This window comes from Jaculus jaculus, chromosome 22 (assembly GCF_020740685.1).
Source record: "Jaculus jaculus isolate mJacJac1 chromosome 22, mJacJac1.mat.Y.cur, whole genome shotgun sequence".
NCBI classification, from domain to species: domain Eukaryota; kingdom Metazoa; phylum Chordata; class Mammalia; order Rodentia; family Dipodidae; genus Jaculus; species Jaculus jaculus.
Window position 1 is genome coordinate 10,040,085 of NC_059123.1, and position 17,157 is coordinate 10,057,241.

General features: G+C 42.9%; 1 protein-coding gene across 1 annotated transcript in view; it reads left to right on the plus strand.

The window, feature by feature from the left end:
• Window positions 1-3,463: 3,463 nt before the first annotated feature.
• Dera (deoxyribose-phosphate aldolase) overlaps window positions 3,464-17,157 on the plus strand; it is a 114,766-nt gene continuing 101,072 nt past the window's right edge. Inside the window, exon 1 of the mRNA XM_045139493.1 lies at window positions 3,464-3,521. Within this exon, the coding sequence (XP_044995428.1) occupies window positions 3,491-3,521 (31 nt within the window). The 5' untranslated portion in view covers window positions 3,464-3,490. The remainder of the gene's footprint in view (window positions 3,522-17,157) is intronic.

Below are 17,157 nucleotides of genomic sequence, written 5' to 3' on the forward strand. Positions count from 1 at the left end.
CATGTTCCATAGCATTCACCAGTTCTCTACTTCCTGCTTTGGGAAATACATTTTCTGTGTTTCTATGAAGCCAAACTCCTGGGTTTCCTTATGCCTTACTATTTGATCTCACTGTTTTCTAGATCTGAGCTGTCTTGTCTTGTGCTTTTTTTTTCTTTCTTTTCTTTCTTTTTTCTTTTTTGGTTTCTCGAGGTAGTATCTCACTCACTCTAGTCCAGGCTGACCTGGAATTCACTCTGTAGTCTCAGGTTGGCCTTGAACTTATGGCGATCCTCCTACCTCTGCCTCCCAAGTGCTGGGATTAAAGGCATGCACCACTATGCCCGGCTAGAGCTGTCTTTTCTAGTTAATGTTCTCTCCACTAGAAAGGATAATCTTTGAATATTGCATCTGTTGTGTGCTGGCACATTCCACATTGAATATCCATCCCGCCTCTCTGAGCCCAGAGTTTGGGGCATTATTTGTGTGTCTCAGATGTACCTAACACATATTCTTATCTTCTGTACCATGTGGGTCCTGTGGGCTCCTGAATCTGGACTTGCCTCTGCTACCACGCTTGCCCTGGTGTGGACATCAAGCTAACCGGCAAGGGGTTAATCTTGAAGCCGGGCATGGTGGCACACCCCTTTAATCCTAGCAACTCGGGAGGCAGAGCTAGGCGCTTAACTGAGAGTTTGAGTCCACCCTGAGACTACGTAGTGAATTCCAGGTCAGCCTGAGCTAGAGGGAGATCTTACTGTGAAAAACCAAAAATAAATGAATAAAAGTGAATCTTTGAACAGACAAAGATTCATAAAAGACTATACTTTGGATGGAGCTCCTAGAAAACAAGGAACTCACAGCTTGTCTAAAGATTTCCTCATAAATAACAGGATCTGATCTGATCCAAACTCATGATCTGTCTTATGCTTAGACTCCCCATAGCTTTGACTTGCTAAACAAAGCACGTGTACAGTCATTTTGGGGAGGGCTGCCTCCTTTCAGTCACACTTGGGGTGTTCTTTGTTCATTCACTGGTTGGTGCCTTAGTGCTTTCCAGGCTACTCCCTCTGGCTGGCCTGGCTCTTGTCCCTTGTATTTATTTATTTTATTTTTTAATATTTTAATTTTTTTATTTATTTGACAGAAAGAGGGAGAGAGAGAATGGGCATGCCAGGGCTCCAGCCACTGCAGATGCATGCGCCCCCTTATACATCTGGTTTGTATGGGTCCTGGGGAATCGAACCTGGGTCCTTTGGCTTTGTAGACAAACTGCTAAGCCATCCCTCCAGCCCTCATCCCTTTTATATGCAGTACTAAAGTCAGTGGCTTTGGAATTGGAGGGGAGAGCACTGTTTCAAGCTACAACTTTCATGATCTGGCTCCTGACTTCTGCCACATCCATAGCTGGCTGTGAGGTCACGTCTGTCACATGAGCACTTTTCATTGGCTGTGTCTGCTTCTGCCCCTTGCTCCACTCTTGGCTGACTGCTCACGCTTCTGTCCTTGAGGATTCAGTTCCCAAGACCTTCGGTGTGCCCTTTCATGTCATGTCTCTCCTTACTTTGCCCACTTTATTCAGACTTGACAGTATGAAATTCTCTCTTTTCCATCTTCACCAGTACTGTCCCCTTGCCTCTGAAGGTGGCTTGGCGTCGCAAGTGCTCAGTTGTTAACCTTTCACTGCTCCTTCCCCGCTCCCCGGCTTTGCATTACCACCATATCACACCAGACAGAGCAGAAAGACTTCAGGTATCCCACCTGCAGCTGGCCTTCCTTGCACTAAAGTTGTGTGACTCTCCAGAGGACTTTTCACCCACTCTGCTTCCAGGTCCTGTGCACTCCCCTCGGTTCCTGAATCGAATCCTGAGTTACTCTCTAATCTTAATCTGCCTTCTTGAGAGTTATCTCAGTTTGGGGGTCATCCCATGGGGTTTCCAGGAAGCAGATGGAAAGTCAATTTCAAACCCCCTTTTGCTTTTCTCTCTCTTAAAATGGGTGCTCCAGGGCCTCCAGCCACTGCAAAGGAGCTCCAGACGCATGCACCACTTTGTACAATCTGGTTTATGTGGGTACTAGGGAATCGAACCTGCCCAAAAGTCAGTTCTTTTGAGCATTTTTTAAAATGTAAGTAAACAAAGTTGACATTCTTTTACTAGGTGCCTTGTTTCTTCTTTGAAGCCAAGCTTAAGGGGAAACAGACATAATTTTTTTTTGGAGAGTGCAATAATCAAGAAATAGACTAGGCCATGCGTGGTGGCGCACACCTTTAATCCCAGCACTCGGGAGGCAGAGGTAGAAGTGTCGCTGTGAGTTCAAGGCCACCTTGAGACTACATAGTGAATTCCCGGTCAGCCTGGGCAGTGTGAGACCCTACCTCAAAAAAAAAAACCAAAACAAAAGAAAGATTGTAGGGCTGGAGAAATGGCTTAGTGGTTAAGGTGCTTGTCTGGGTTCGATTCCCCAGTACCCACATAAAGCTAGATACACAAAGTGGTGCGTGCATCTGGAATTTGTAGCAGTACGTAGTGCATCTGGCATGCCCTATATTCATTCTCCCCTGCCTCTGTCTGCTTGCAAATATGATATACAAGTGGAGAGGGTGCACACCTTTAATCCCAGCGCTCGGGAGGCAGAGTCTGAGTTCAAGGCCAGCCTGAGACTACATAGTGAATTCCAGGTCATCCTGGACTAGAGTGAGACCCCACCAACCAGTAATCCAAGTGCTTGGGAGGAAATATATTAGGGCAGGACAGGCTGGCCGAGTTTTGGGCTCTAGTGAGAGACCATGCCTTAGTAAATAAAGTGCAGAGAGATCAAGGGCCCCCACATCAACCTCTGCTTTTCACACATGTACATACCTTACATACTGGCAACACATGCATTTTTTTTTAAATTTTTTTATTTTTATTTATTTGAGAGCGACAGACACAGAAAGAAAGACAGATAGAGGGAGAGAGAGAGAATGGGCGCGCCAGGGCTTCCAGCCGCGTGCGCCCCCTTGTGCATCTGGCTAACGTGGGACCTGGGGAACCGAGCCTCGAACCGGGGTCCTTAGGCTTCACAGGCAAGCGCTTAACCACTAAGCCATCTCTCCAGCCCAACACATGCATTTTTAACTGGATGTCAGCAGCACTGCTTCCGGAAAGTCGGCAGTACCAGGTGGAGGGTTAGGAGAGAAGATGGCAGGACTTCCTTGCCACCCAATGCTCCTGGGTGCTGACACCCACAGAAACCCAAGCGCGCGGGGCGGGGCAGGAGCGGGGAATACCACGGGGTGGGCGGGGCGAGCGCGGGTGCGCAGGGATTGGGCGAGGCCTCGCGGGGGCGGGGCGTGCACGCGAAGTGGGCGTGGCCTGGCGTGGAGCGCGGGCGTTCGTGCCGGAGTGGGCGTGGCCTGTCCTGGAGGGCGTGGCCTGGAGGGGGCGTGGCCAGGAAGGGAGCCGAGAGGAAGGAGGAAGGCCGGGCGGGCGGAGGCGGGCGCCCACCGCGTGCAGCGCTGCCTTCGGTCATGGCCGCGCACCGTCAGGGCACCGAGTTCGGTAAGCGCCGGTTCGAGCCCCGCTCTCTGCCCCGGGCACCTCGCGCGGCGGTGGCGGCGGCGCGGGGCCCCGATGTGCACACCGGCCTCCCCCAAGCGGAAGCGGTGTGGGGGATAGCCTTGACCTTTCAACCCGCCTTCCACTTTCCAGGGAAACAACACCCCAGAGAACACCAGATACAAGCCTCGTGAGCGGTGAATACTTGTGCCGTGTCCCGGGAATAATTAAGAAATGCATATTTTATGTATTTATATGCGACAGGGAGGGGGGAGGGAGAGAGGCAGATAGAGGGAGCATGGACGCCCCAGGGCCTCCAGTTACTGCAAACCAACTCCAGACTTGTGTGTCACCTATGCAGCGGGCTTAATGGGTCCTGGGGAATCGAACCTGGGGCTTTAGTCTTCGCAGGCAAGCGCCTTAACCGCTAAGCCATCTCCCTGGAGATAATGTCAACTGTATTTCGAGTGGCTGTGCTGGTGGCAAAGTTGTAACGATATTGTACATCTTGTACCGTTTTACATGCCTACACAAATTTGCAGATGTGCCTCTGATTTTTGCCATTAAAAATATTTTTTATTTACTTCAGAGAGAGAGAGAGAGAGAGAGAGAGAGAAACAAACACACACAGAGAATGGACATGCCAGGGTCTCTAGCCACTGCAAAGGAACTGCCAATGCACCGGCCACCATGTGCACCTGACTAACATGGGTCCTGAGGAATGGAACCTCAGTCCTTAGGCTTTGCAGGGAAGCGCCTTAACCACTAAGCCATCTCTCTAGCCTGATTTTTGCCATTTTTAGCGTGTTGTTAGTTCAGATATTAATGAGCTAGGAGACTTCATTCAGATATTCCTAAACATGAAAAATAATATAGCTCAGACATAGCAAAATCACAACGGAGCCCAGCGGTATTACAGGTCTATGTAGTTTGGTGGTCTTAATGGCCTGGGTGTAAGCTGTGTGATGTTTGGGCAAAAGACTCCATTTGTGAAATCGTTATGTGGGCACTTATCTCAAGGCTGTTTGGGTACTAAGAGATGGAGTGTCAGGTAGATTCCTAGTACTAGGCTTGAGGAGGTGATGGCAGTAAGTGTGCAGGCAGTTCTGAGGGCGGGGGCAAGATGGACAAGGATGAACCATGCCTTTACAGAGCTGGTCAGTTCAGGAGCAACATCAGGCCACAGCTGCAGTTAACATAGATTTCAGCCAGGTATGGCGGTAATGCTTGGGAGGCCGAGGGAGGAGGATTATGATGCTAAGGCTAGGCTGGGCTTTGTGGTAAGATCATACTTCAAAAAAATCAGAACATGAGCTGGAGAGATGGCTTAGCGGTTAAGGTGTTTGCCTGCAAAGCCAAAAGACTCAGGTTTGATTCCCCAGGACTCACATAAGCCAGATGCACAAGGTGGGTCATGTGCCTGGGATTCAATTGCGGTGGCTAGAGGCCCTGGTGTGCCCATTCTCTCTCTCAAATAAATAAATAAATGAATAATTTTTTTTTTTAAATCAAAACAAATTTAAAAAGACTGCGAACAAAATTGTTATTTTTGGTGTTATCTGTGACCTTAGTTCTAATAGCGTTTGTTTGATGAATTTGGGAGCCCCCATGTTAGGTGTATATATGTTTAGGATTGTAATGTCCTTCTGTTGGAGTGTATCTTTAATCAGTATAAAGTGACCTTTCTTTCTTAACTAATGTTGGATTGAAGTCTATCTTGTCAGATATTAGGATAGCAACCCCTGCTTGTTTTCTAGGCCCATTTGCTTGAAACACCGTTTTCCAACCTTTCACCCTAAGATAGTGTCCATCCTTTGTAGAAAGGTGGGTTTCTTGGAGGCAACAAATTGAAGGATCCTGCTTTTTAACCCAGTCTACAAACCTATGTCTTTTGGTTGGGGCATTGAGGCCGTTGGTATTAAGAGACATTATTGAAAGCTGTTATTTATTTTTGCCAATTTTTTTTTTGTAGTTCTTCCAGTTTTACTTTTGCTGTCTTGTGTTAACTAGTATTTGAGTATTGTTTGTTTTTTTCCAGGTTCCTTATATGTGTGCTTTTCTTTCTCTTCAGCCTGGAGGATTCTTTCAAGTATTTTCTGTAGAGCTGGTTTTGTCTTCAAATACTCCTTTAATCTGCTTTTGTCATGGAATGTCCTTATTTCTCGTCTATTTAATGGATAGCTTTGCAGGATAAAGTACCCTTGGTTGACAGTTGTTATCTTTCAGGACTTGGAATACATCACTCTAAGCCCTTCTGGCTTTTAAAGTTTGTGTTGAGTAATGTGTTGTAATCCGGATGGGCTTCTCTTTGTAGGTAACTTGATTTTTCTCTCTAACTGCTTTCAATATTTTTTCATTGGTTTGTGTTTGGTAGTTTGATTATAATATGGCAAGGACAGTTTCTTTCCATTTCTTTCCAGGTTTTGTCTGGTTGGTGTTCTAAAGGATTCCTGTATCTTAATTGGCAACTCTTTCTCAATTTGGGGGAAGTTTTCTTCTATGATTTTGTTGAAGACGCCTACTATGCCTTTGGAGTGGAATTCTTCTCCTTCTCCTATGCCCTAAACTCTTATATTTGATCTTTTCATAGTGTCCCGAATATCTTGAAATTCCCACTCATACTTTTCTATTAGTTTGTCTTTCTCTTTGTTGGACTGTATTGGATCTGCCACATTGTCTTCTAGCTTAGATATTCTGTCCTCTCCTTCATCCATTCTACTGGTGAGATTTTCTACAGAGTTTTTCATTTTATCAACTGTGTTCTTTATTGCTAGTAATTCTAACTGGTTTTTCTTTATTATTTCTATTTCCTTATTTATGTCTATTTTGGTTTTATTATTTCATTAAATTGATGTCCTGTGTCTTCTTTGATTCCTTTGATATCCTCTTTTATTCCTTTGATTTATTTGAACATATTTATAATCATTCTTTTGAAATCTTTCTGAGGCATTTCCTCTACCTCGTTCTCACTGGAGGTCATTTCTGATGCATTAAAACTTTTTGGTGGATTTGTATTTTCTTGATTTTTGGTGTTTTGTGTGTTGTAATGTATATTTTTTACATCTTGGATTAATTTAATGGTTGGATTGCCTAGTGAGCTGGGTATTATTAGATGTATCAGTCAATCTGATGTTATATATCTTCAGGGTAGGAGCTTAAGGTGCTAGGTGTGGCTCTCAAGACTCAGAGTATCTACAAACGTGACCCTAGGTATTGGATTTGCTTGCTATGAGAGTATTCAAGTAGGCTGAGTGGAACAAAATACAGATAGATTCTAAAATTTAACTTAAGAATGTTCACTTTCAATGAAAAACAGCACAGACTATTTATGCAAGAGTAGGTATTATGACAACCAGATCTTCTGTCAACAAGGTGGTTAAGATTTCTGGTCTGTCGAGGGTTCCACGTCAGCTTGTGACCAAGTGAGACCCTTCCCTAATGTACAACAGAAGAGGAAACAAAGCCACTATGAATCAAGAAGCAACAAATAACAAGCCCAAAGTATTGCTTATTTAAGAATGGCAAATCGGACCATCCATCAGATTTAACATATAATGTATCCTGATATGGAAGGTGCAATCAGCACTTCTGGTTTAGGGATATATACCAGGATTATTAGGCGGGTACTGACCTGGTGTAATCCCAGTTACCTTTTGGGATGATTTTGGTCTCAGTTATGCTGCTCCTGCTTGGGTCCCCTGTTGGTTCAAGTTGGCGTGGCTGGGTCCCTGGACCACTGCTCTGTTCCCTGGAGCTGGGCACTGGCAGTGGGGGAGGGGAGGGAGCTGATGCTGCTCTGGTTCTCTCGCTGGTCCTCTTGTTCTTCTACCTTGTGATCTGCTCCTCCGTGTTCACTGCCTCTCTCTGCCGCTCTCCCTTCACGTTTCCTGAGTTTGCGGAGAGCTCCAGTGTGACTGGAAGCTCCCGCACCTGGCTTTTCCTGTGGCTCAAGCCGAGCCTGGTGGCTGAGGTCCCATGGAGCTGGTGCCGCTGCCATGGACCCAAGGCCACTGCTGGAGCCGCTTCTGCCGGCGTGTGTGGGCTCTGGATGCTGTGGATCTCTCCTACTTCTCTGCTGCTGTTTTAATTTCTTATAAACCTCACTTTTTTTTTTAAATTTTTTATTTATTTATTTGAGAGCGACAGACACAGAGAGAAAGACAGATAGAGGGAGAGAGAGAGAATGGGCGCGCCAGGGCTTCCAGCCTCTGCAAACGAACTCCAGACGCGTGCGCCCCCTTGTGCATCTGGCTAACGTGGGACCTGGGGAACCGAGCCTCGAACCGGGGTCCTTAGGCTTCACAGGCAAGCGCTTAACTGCTAAGCCATCTCTCCAGCCGATAAACCTCACTTTTTAGTAAAAGTATGTATTTTGCTGGTTTTTTTTTTTTTTCCTTTTGGCTTTTTATCCCCTAGGCTGCTTTGGCATGGTACCTATGCTGCCCTCTTAACCAGAAGTCAATATTGTTATTTTTTAGACTGGTGTTTTTGAGATAGTTCAATTGTAGCCCAGGCTGGCCTTCAACTCACTGTATAGTGGAGAAGGACATTGAACTGATCAGAAGAGTGTGCCATTATGCCCTTAAATGGATTATATAATCCTTAAATGGATTATATAATCTTCATTCATTTAGTTACTGTTTTTTTCCGAGGGTCCCAGGGTCCCGCTCTAGCTCAGGCTGACCTGGAATTCCCTGTGTAGTCTCTGGGTGGCCTTGAATTCAAAATAATTCTCCCTCTTCAGCCTCCTGAGTGCTGAGATTACCAGGTGCCACCGCGCCTGGCTGGCTTTCTTTCTCTTTTTCTCTCTTCTCTTTTCTTTTTTCTTTTCTCTTTTTTTCTTCCTTCTTTCCTTCCTTCCCTTTCCCCTTCTCCCTTTACCCTTTCTTTTTCTTTTTCCTCCCTCCCTCCCTTCCTTCCTTCCTTCCTTCCTTCCTTCCTTCCTTCCTTCCTTCCTTCCTTCCTTTCTTTCCTTTCTTTCCTTTCTTTCCTTTCTTTCTTTCCTTTCTTTCCTTTCTTCCCTTTCCCTATTCCCCTTCCCTCCTCCCCCTTCCCCTTTCCCCCTTTCCCTTTCCACCTTCCTCTTTCCTTTCTTGTAGTATGAAAATCAAGGATATAGGGAGCTTCTTTCTCTCTTTCCTGATAAACCTTAACTTGGGTAGGCAGTGCTTGATTCTAATGGTGGGCAGCATTTCTTTGCAAAGTTAATTGCTTTAATTTTTAAAATATTTCTATTTATTTATTTGAAACACAGACACAGAGAGAGTGAGTATGGGTGTGCCACCAAATCCCACCACTGCAAATGTGGTTACTGCAGGTTTGCAAGCAAGTGCCTTTCACTGCTGAGCAATCCCTCCTGCCCCCCAATTGCTGTAATTTTTAAGAAGCTCTTTTGGGGGGATGGGGATATGGGCACGGTGGTTAAAGGTGCTTGCTTGCAAAGCCTGTCAGGTTGGGTTCAATTCTCCATACCCCCAAAAAGTGGCATAAGTGGCATTCATTTGCAATGGCAAAAGGCTGTGGCATGTCTACACACACACATGCAGATGTTTTTGGAATGGAACCTTATTTATTTATTTGCAAGCAGAGAGAGTGGGAAGGACGGAGGGACGGAGGGAAAGGATAGGCACAGCAGCACCTTCTGCCACTATAAATGAATTCCAGGTGCCTGTGCCACTTTGGACATGTGGCTTTACATGGGTACTAGGGAATTGAACACAGACTGTCAGACTTTGCAAGCAAGTGCCTGTAACCACTGCGCAAACTCTCTAGCCCCACACAGATTGTCAAGCTTTGCAAGCAAGCACCTTTAGCTACTAAGCAATCTCTCCAGTCCCTCACAAATTGAATCTTTTTTTTGACTTAAAAAATATTTATTTATTTTTATTATTTTTTTTTCTTTTCACAATTTTTATTAACATTGTCCATGATTATAAAAAATATCCCATGGTAATATCCTCCCTTCTCCCCCCCTGCACTTTCCCCTTTGACATTCCATTCTCCATCATATTACCTCCCCATCTCAATCATTGTACTTACATATATACAATTCCAAGCTATTAAGTACCCTTCTCCCTTCCTTTCTCTTCCCTTTACATCCCCTTTTTAACTTACTGGCCTCTGCTACTAAGTATTTTCCTTCTCATGCAGAAGCCCAATCATTTGTAGCTAGGATCCACATATGAGGGAGAACATGTGGTGCTTGGCTTTCTGGGCCTGGGTTACCTCACTTAGTATAATTCTTTCCAGATCCATCCATTTTTCTGCAAATTTCATAACTTCATTTTTCTTTACTGCTGAGTAGAACTCCATTGTATAAATGTGCCACATCTTCATTATCCACTCATCTGTTGAGGGACATCTAGGCTGGTTCCATTTCCCAGCTATTATAAATTGAGCAGCAATAAACATGGTTGAGCACGTGCTTCTAAGGAAATGAGATGAGTCCTTAGGATATATGCCTAGAAGTGCTATAGCTGGGTCATACGGTAGATCAATCTTTAGCTGTTTTAGGAACCTCCACACTAATTTCCACAATGGCTGGACCAGATTGCATTCCTACCAGCAGTGTAGAAGGGTTCCTCTTTTTCCACATCCCTGCCAACATTTTTGATCATTTGTTTTCATGATGGTAGCCAATCTGACAGGAGTGAGATGGAATCTCAATGTAGTTTTAATCTGCATTTCCCTGATGACTAGTGACGTAGAACATTTTTTTAGATGCTTATATGCCATTCGTATTTCTTCCTTTGAGAATGTTCTATTTAGCTCCATAGCCCATTTTTTGATTGGCTTGTTTGATTCCTTATTATTTAACTTTTTGAGTTCTTTGTATATCCTAGATATTAATCTTCTATCAGATATATAGCTGGCGAAGATTTTTTCCCATTCTGTAGGTTGCCTCTTTGCTTTTTTCACTGTGTCCTTTGCAATGTAAAATCTTTGTAATTTCCTAAGGTCCCAGTGATTAATCTGTGGTTTTATTGCCTGAGCAATTAGGGTTGTATTCAGAAAGTCTTTGCCAAGACCAATATGTTGAAGGGTTTCCCCTACTTTTTCCTCGAGCAGTTTCAGAGTTTCAGGTCTGATGTTAAGATCTTTAATCCATTTGGACTTAATTCTTGTGCATGGAGAGAGAGAAGAATCTATTTTCATCCTTCTACAGATATATATCCAGTTTTCCCAACACCATTTGCTGAAGAGGCTGTCTTTCCTCCAATGAGTATTTTTGGCACTTTTATCGAATATCAGGTGGCTATAGCTACCTGGACTTACATGTGGGTCCTCTATTCTGTTCCACTGATCTACATGTCTGTTTTTGTGCCAGTACCACACCGTTTTTGTAACTATGGCTCTGTAGTATAGGTTAAAATCAGGTATGGTGATACCACCAGCCTTATTTTTGTTGCACAGTATTATTTTAGATATTTGAGGTTTTTGTGATTCCAAATGAATTTTTGGATTGTTTTTTCTATTTCCATGTAGAATGCCTTTGGAATTTTGATAGGGATTGCATTAAATGTGTAGATTGCTTTTGGTAAGATTGCCATTTTCACAATATTAATTCTTCCAATCCAGGAACAAGTGTTTCTCCACTTTCTAGTGTCTTCTGAAATTTCTTGCTTGAGTGTTTTAAAGTTCTCATTGTAGGAATTCTTTACTTCCTTGGTTAGTTTTATTCCAAGGTACTTTTTTTTTTTTTTTTTTGATGCAATTGTGAATGGGAGTGATTCTCTGATTTCATCCTCTGTGTTTGTTGTTAGCATATATGAAGGCTACTGATTTCTGTGTATTTATTTTGTATCCTGCTACATTGCTGTAGGTTTTGATCAGCTCTAACAGTTTGCTATTAGAGTCTTTAGGGTCCTTTATGTATAGAATCGTATCATCTGCAAATAATGATAACTTGATCTCTTCCTTTCCAATTTGTATCCCTTTTATGTGTGTCTCTTGCCTTATTGCTATGGCTAAGACATCCAGAACTATATTAAATAAATGTGGGGACAGTGGACACCCTTGTCTTGTTCCTGACTTTAGTGGAAAAGCTTCCAGTTTTTCCCCATTTAGTAATATGTTGGCTGTAGGCTTGTCATAAATAGCTTTTATTATGTTGAGATATGTTCCTTCTATTCCCAGTCTTTGCAGGACTTTTATCATGAAGGGATGTTAGATTTTGTCAAATGCTTTCTCTGTGTCTAATGAGATGGTCATGTGATTTTTGTCCTTCAACCCATTTATATAATGTATTACATTTATAGATTTGTGTATATTGAACCATCCCTGCATCTCTGGGATAAAGCCTACTTGGTCAGGGTGAATGATCTTTGTGATATATTCTTGTATTCTGTGTGTCAATACTTTGTTGAGAGTTTTTGCATCTATGTTCACGAGGGAGACTGGTCTGTAATTTTCTTTTTTTTGTTCTTTCTTTGTCTGGTTTTGGTATCAGGGTGATGCTGGCTTCATAGAAGGAGTTTGGTAGAATTCCTTCTTTTTCTATTTCCTGGAAAAGCTTAAGAAGCGATGGTGTTAGCTCTTCCTTGAAAGTTTGGTAAAATTCAGCAGTGGGCCGGGGCTTTATTTAGTTGGGAGATTATTGATAACTTTTTGGATCTCCATGCTTGTTATAGGTCTATTTAAGTGATTAATCTCATCTTGATTTAACTTAGGTAGGTCATATAAATCAAGGAAATCATCCATTTCTTCCATATTTTCATGCTTTGCGAAGTATATGCTTTTATAGTATGTTGCTATGATTTTTTGAATTTCTCTGGAATTTGTTGTGACGTTACCTTTTTCATCTCTGATTTTATTAATTTGTGTCTCTTCTCTCTTTCTTTTGGTCAGATTTGCTAAGGGTTTATCAATCTTGTTTATCCTTTCAAAGAACCAACTCTTTGTTTCATTAATTCTTTGTATTTTTTTTGTTTGTTTGTTTGTTTCTATTTCATTAATTTCTGCCCTAGTCTTTATTATTTCTTCCTGTCTACTGATTTTTGGTTTGCCTTGTTCTTCTTTTTCCAAGGCTTTACGGTGAAGCATTAGGTCATTTACTTGCGACCTTTCAAATTTCTTAATATATGCACTTAAGGCTATAAATTTACCTCTTAGAACTGCCTTCATTGTGTCTCAGAGATTTTGGTATGTTGTGTTCTCATTATCATTTGACTCTATAAACTTTTTGATTTCCTTCTTGATTTCTTCATTGACCCATTCATCATTTAGTAGTGTATTGTTTAGTTTCCATGATTTTGTGTATGCTCTATAGCTTTTTTTTTTAAATTAATTAATTTATTTATTTGAGAGCGACAGACACAGAGAGACAGACAGATAGAGGGAGAGAGAGAGAATGGGCGCGCCAGGGCTTCCAGCCTCTGCAAACGAACTCCAGACGCGTGTGCCCCCTTGTGCATCTGGCTAACGTGGGACCTGGGGAACCGAGCCTCGAACCGCGGTCCTTAGGCTTCACAGGCAAGCGCTTAACCGCTAAGCCATCTCTCCAGCCCTCTATAGCCTTTCTTGCTACTGATTTGTAGTTTAATTCCATTGTGGTCAGATAGAATGCAAGGAATTATTTCAATTTTCCTGAATTTGTTAAGATTTGCTTTGTGTCCTAATCTATGGTCGATTTTAGAGAATGTTCCATGTGCTGCTGAAAAGAATGTATATTCTGCAGCCTTTGGATGAAATGTCCTGTATATAGCTGTTAGGTCCATTCCTTCTATGATCTCATTTAGAGCAGATGCTGCTCTGTTTATTTTTTCCCGGGATGACCTGTCAATGGATGAGAGTGGGGTGTTAAAGTCGCCCACCACCACTGTGTTTGGTGTTATCTGTGACCTTAGTTCTAATAGTGTTTGTTTGATGAATTTGGGAGCCCCCATGTTAGGTGCATATATGTTTAGGATTGTAATGTCTTCCTGTATATTTAATCAGTATAAAGTGAGCTTCCTTATCTTTCTTGACTCATGTTGGACTGAAGTCTGCTTTGTCAGATATTAGGATAGCAACCCCTGCTTGTTTTCTAGGCCCATTTGCTTGAAACACCGTTTTCCAACCTTTCACCCTAAGATAATGTCTATCCTTTGTAGAAAGGTGAGTGTTTTAGAGACAACAAATTGTAGGATCCTGCTTTCTAACCCAGTCTGCAAACCTATGTCTTTTGGTTGGGGCATTAAGGCCATTGATATTAAGAGATATTATTGAAGGTGTGTATTTATCTTTGCCTTTTTTTTTTTTTTTAAATGTGGTTCCGGTTCTACCTTTGCTCTCTTGTGTTAGCTAGTATTTGAGTATTGGTTGTTTTTTCCAGGTTCCTTATATGTATGTTTTTCCTTTTCTTCAGCATGGAGGATTCTTTCAAGTATTTTCTGTAGAGCTGGTTTTGTCTTCAAATACTCCTTTAACCTGCTTTTTTCATGGAATGTCCTTATTTCTCCGTCTATTTGAATGGATAGCTTTGCAGGATAAAGTACCCTTGGTTGACAGTTGTTATCTTTCAGGACTTGGAATATATCACTCCATGCCCTTCTGGCTTTTAAAGTTTGTGTTGAATAATCTGCTGTAATCCTGATGGGCTTACCTTTGTAGGTAACTTGATTTTTCTCTCTAACTGCTTTCAATATTTTTTCTTTGGTTTTTGTGTTTGGAAGTTCTAAAGGCTTTCTGTATCTGCATTCGCACCTCTTTCCCAATTTGGGGGAAGTTTTCTTCTATGATTTTGTTGAAGACGCCTACTATGCCTTTGGAGTGGAATTCTTCTCCTTCTACAATGCCCTGAATTCTTATATTTGATCTTTTCATAGTGTCCCGAATATCTTGAAATTCCCACTCATACTTTTCTATAAGTTTGTCTTTCTCTTTTTTTTTTTTTTTTAATTTTTTTTGTTCATTTTTTATTTATTTATTTGAGAGCAACAGACACAGAGAGAAAGACAGATAGAGGGAGAGAGAGAGAATGGGCGCGCCAGGGCTTCCAGCCTCTGCAAACGAACTCCAGACGCGTGCGCCCCCTTGTGCATCTGGCTAACGTGGGACCTGGGGAACCGAGCCTCGAACCGGGGTCCATAGGCTTCATAGGCGAGCGCTTAACCGCTAAGCCATCTCTCCAGCCCTTCTTTCTCTTTTTTGGACTGTATTGGATCTGCCACATTGTCTTCTAGCTTAGATATTCTGTCCTCTCCTTCATCCATCCTACGGGTTAGATTTTCTATAGAGTTTTTCATTTCATTAAGTGTGTCTTCATTGCTAGTAATTCTGCCTGGTTTTTCTTTATTATTTCTATTTCCTTATTTATGTCTTGTATTGCCTTCTTTATTTCATTAAATTGGTGTCCTGCATCTTCCTTGATTTCCTTTTTGATTCCTTTGATTTCCTCTTTGATTCCTGTGATTTGTTTTTTGACTTCTTTGAACATATTTACAATCATTCTTTTGAAATCTTTCTCAGGCATTTCCTCTAACTCATTCTCACTGGAGGACATTTCTGATGCATTAATACTTTTAGGTGGATTTATATTTTCTTGCTTTTTAGTGTTTCTTTTGTTATAATGTATATATTTTTACATCTTGGATTAAGTTAATGCTTGGATTTTTTAGTTATCTGGGTATTCTTAGCTGTATCAATTGATTTGATGTTATATATCTTCAGGGTAGGAGCTTAAGGTGTTAGGTGTGGCTGTTAAGACTCTCAGAGTATCTACAAAGGTGCTCCTAGGGGTTGAGTTTCCCTGCTATGGGAGTATTCAAGTAGGCTGAGTGGAATAAAATACAGGTATTTTCTAAAATTTAACTAAACACTGTACACATTCAATCAAAAACAGCACCAAGTATTTATGCAAGAATAGTTATTATAACAACCAGATCCTCTTTCAACAAAGAGGTTAAGATTTCTGGTCTGTTGAGGGATCCAAGTCAGCTTATGACCAAGTGAGACCCTTCCCTGGTGCAATCCCAGTTACCTTTTTGGATGATTTTTGGTCTCAGTCAAGTTGCTAGCTGGGTCGTTGGGCTGCTGTTCTGATTTCTGGAGCTGGGCATTGGCTTTTCCTGTGGGGCAAACCGAGCCTGGCAACCGTGGCTGCAGGACATGATGCACCTGCTCAGCAGTTCTTTTAATACCTGCTCTATGCCAGCCGCTCTGCCCGGGTGCTGGGCATGATGAGAGAGCATAACATAACACTGCAGGTAAGGGAAGGGCACCGTGATGTGTGGAACGGTTTCTGTGTGATCTCATATGGCAGTCTGGTGGCAGAGATGTGATCCTTTATTTAGATGAGCAAACTCAGGGGCAGACAGTTTTAAGTGGCTTTCTAGAAGCCGGTCAGCTGCAGCTGGTATGGCCTGGTCAGAATCTAAGCCCAGTGGTCTGGTGCTGACAGTGCGTGACCTAGGGCTCCACGCTGCGTCTGGGGTTGGCATGATGGTTAATCCTTGTTACCAAACTTGACTGGATTTAGAATCACCCTGGAAATTCCACTGCACGCTTGAGTTAGATTCACATGGTGGCTCATGCATCTGGAGTTCCTTTGTAGTGGCTAGAGGCCCTAGGGTGCCCATTCTCTCTCTCTCTATCTGCCTCTGTCTCCCCCTCTCTCACTCTCTGTCTCTAATAAATAAATTAAAATATTAAAATATATATATGTAGGGCTGGAGGGATGGCTTAGCTGTTAACACACCTACCTGCAAAGCCAAAGGACCCAGGTTCGATTCCTTAGGACCCATGTTAGCCAGATGCACAAGGGGGCGCATGTGTCTGGAGTTTGTTTGCATTGACTGGAAGCCCTGGTGTGCCCATTCTCTCTCTCTCTCTCTCTTTCTCTGTCAAATTAATTAATTAATGAAATATTTTAAAAATACATATGTAGAAGCTGGGCATGGTGGCACACACCTTTAATCCCAGCACTCAGGAGGCAGAGGTAAGAGGATCGCCATGAGTTCAAGGCCACCCTGAGACTGCATAGTGAATTCCAGATCAGCCTGAGCTAGAGTGAGACCTACCTTGAAAAATCAAAAAAAAAAAAAATAAATAAAATTAAATAAATAAAATAAATTCACATGTAGAAATAATGCATCTGTATATCTACCCATATCTACCTGTCTATCTGGATCTCTGTATCTCGAAAACCAGGAGGTCACTGTGGTATGTCCAGTTCTGCTCCTCCTATCCCCCACCCCACTACCGCCCACAGGATGTTCTCTGGTTAGACTCTCTGTGGGGCCACACTTCCCCTGCGTGGTCAGCATTTCATCCTCCCTGGCCCTGGCACCGCTTCCTGGCCCTGTCCGCCCCCACTCTCCATACTCAGCAGGTGCTGGGGCTCCTTTGTGCAAATTCCCCCATCTCGACTCTAGGCCCCATGCCCTGGGTGTCCCCTTTGCCTGACTGGATTCCTGTACCCCACTGTAGACATGGCTGGGTGCCCCTGACCCAGATGTGGTGGTTCCTCCTCCCATATCCCCGGCTCAGTGGTTTAGGATTGATGTCTAGGAAAGAGAGGGGAAGGAGGCCACAGTAAAGTTATTTATTTCTGTTTTTTTTTTTTTTTTTTTTTTAATTTGAGAGCAACAGACACAGAGAGAAAGACAGATAGAGGGAGAGAGAGAGAATGGGCGTGCCAGGGCTTCCAGCCTCTGCAAAC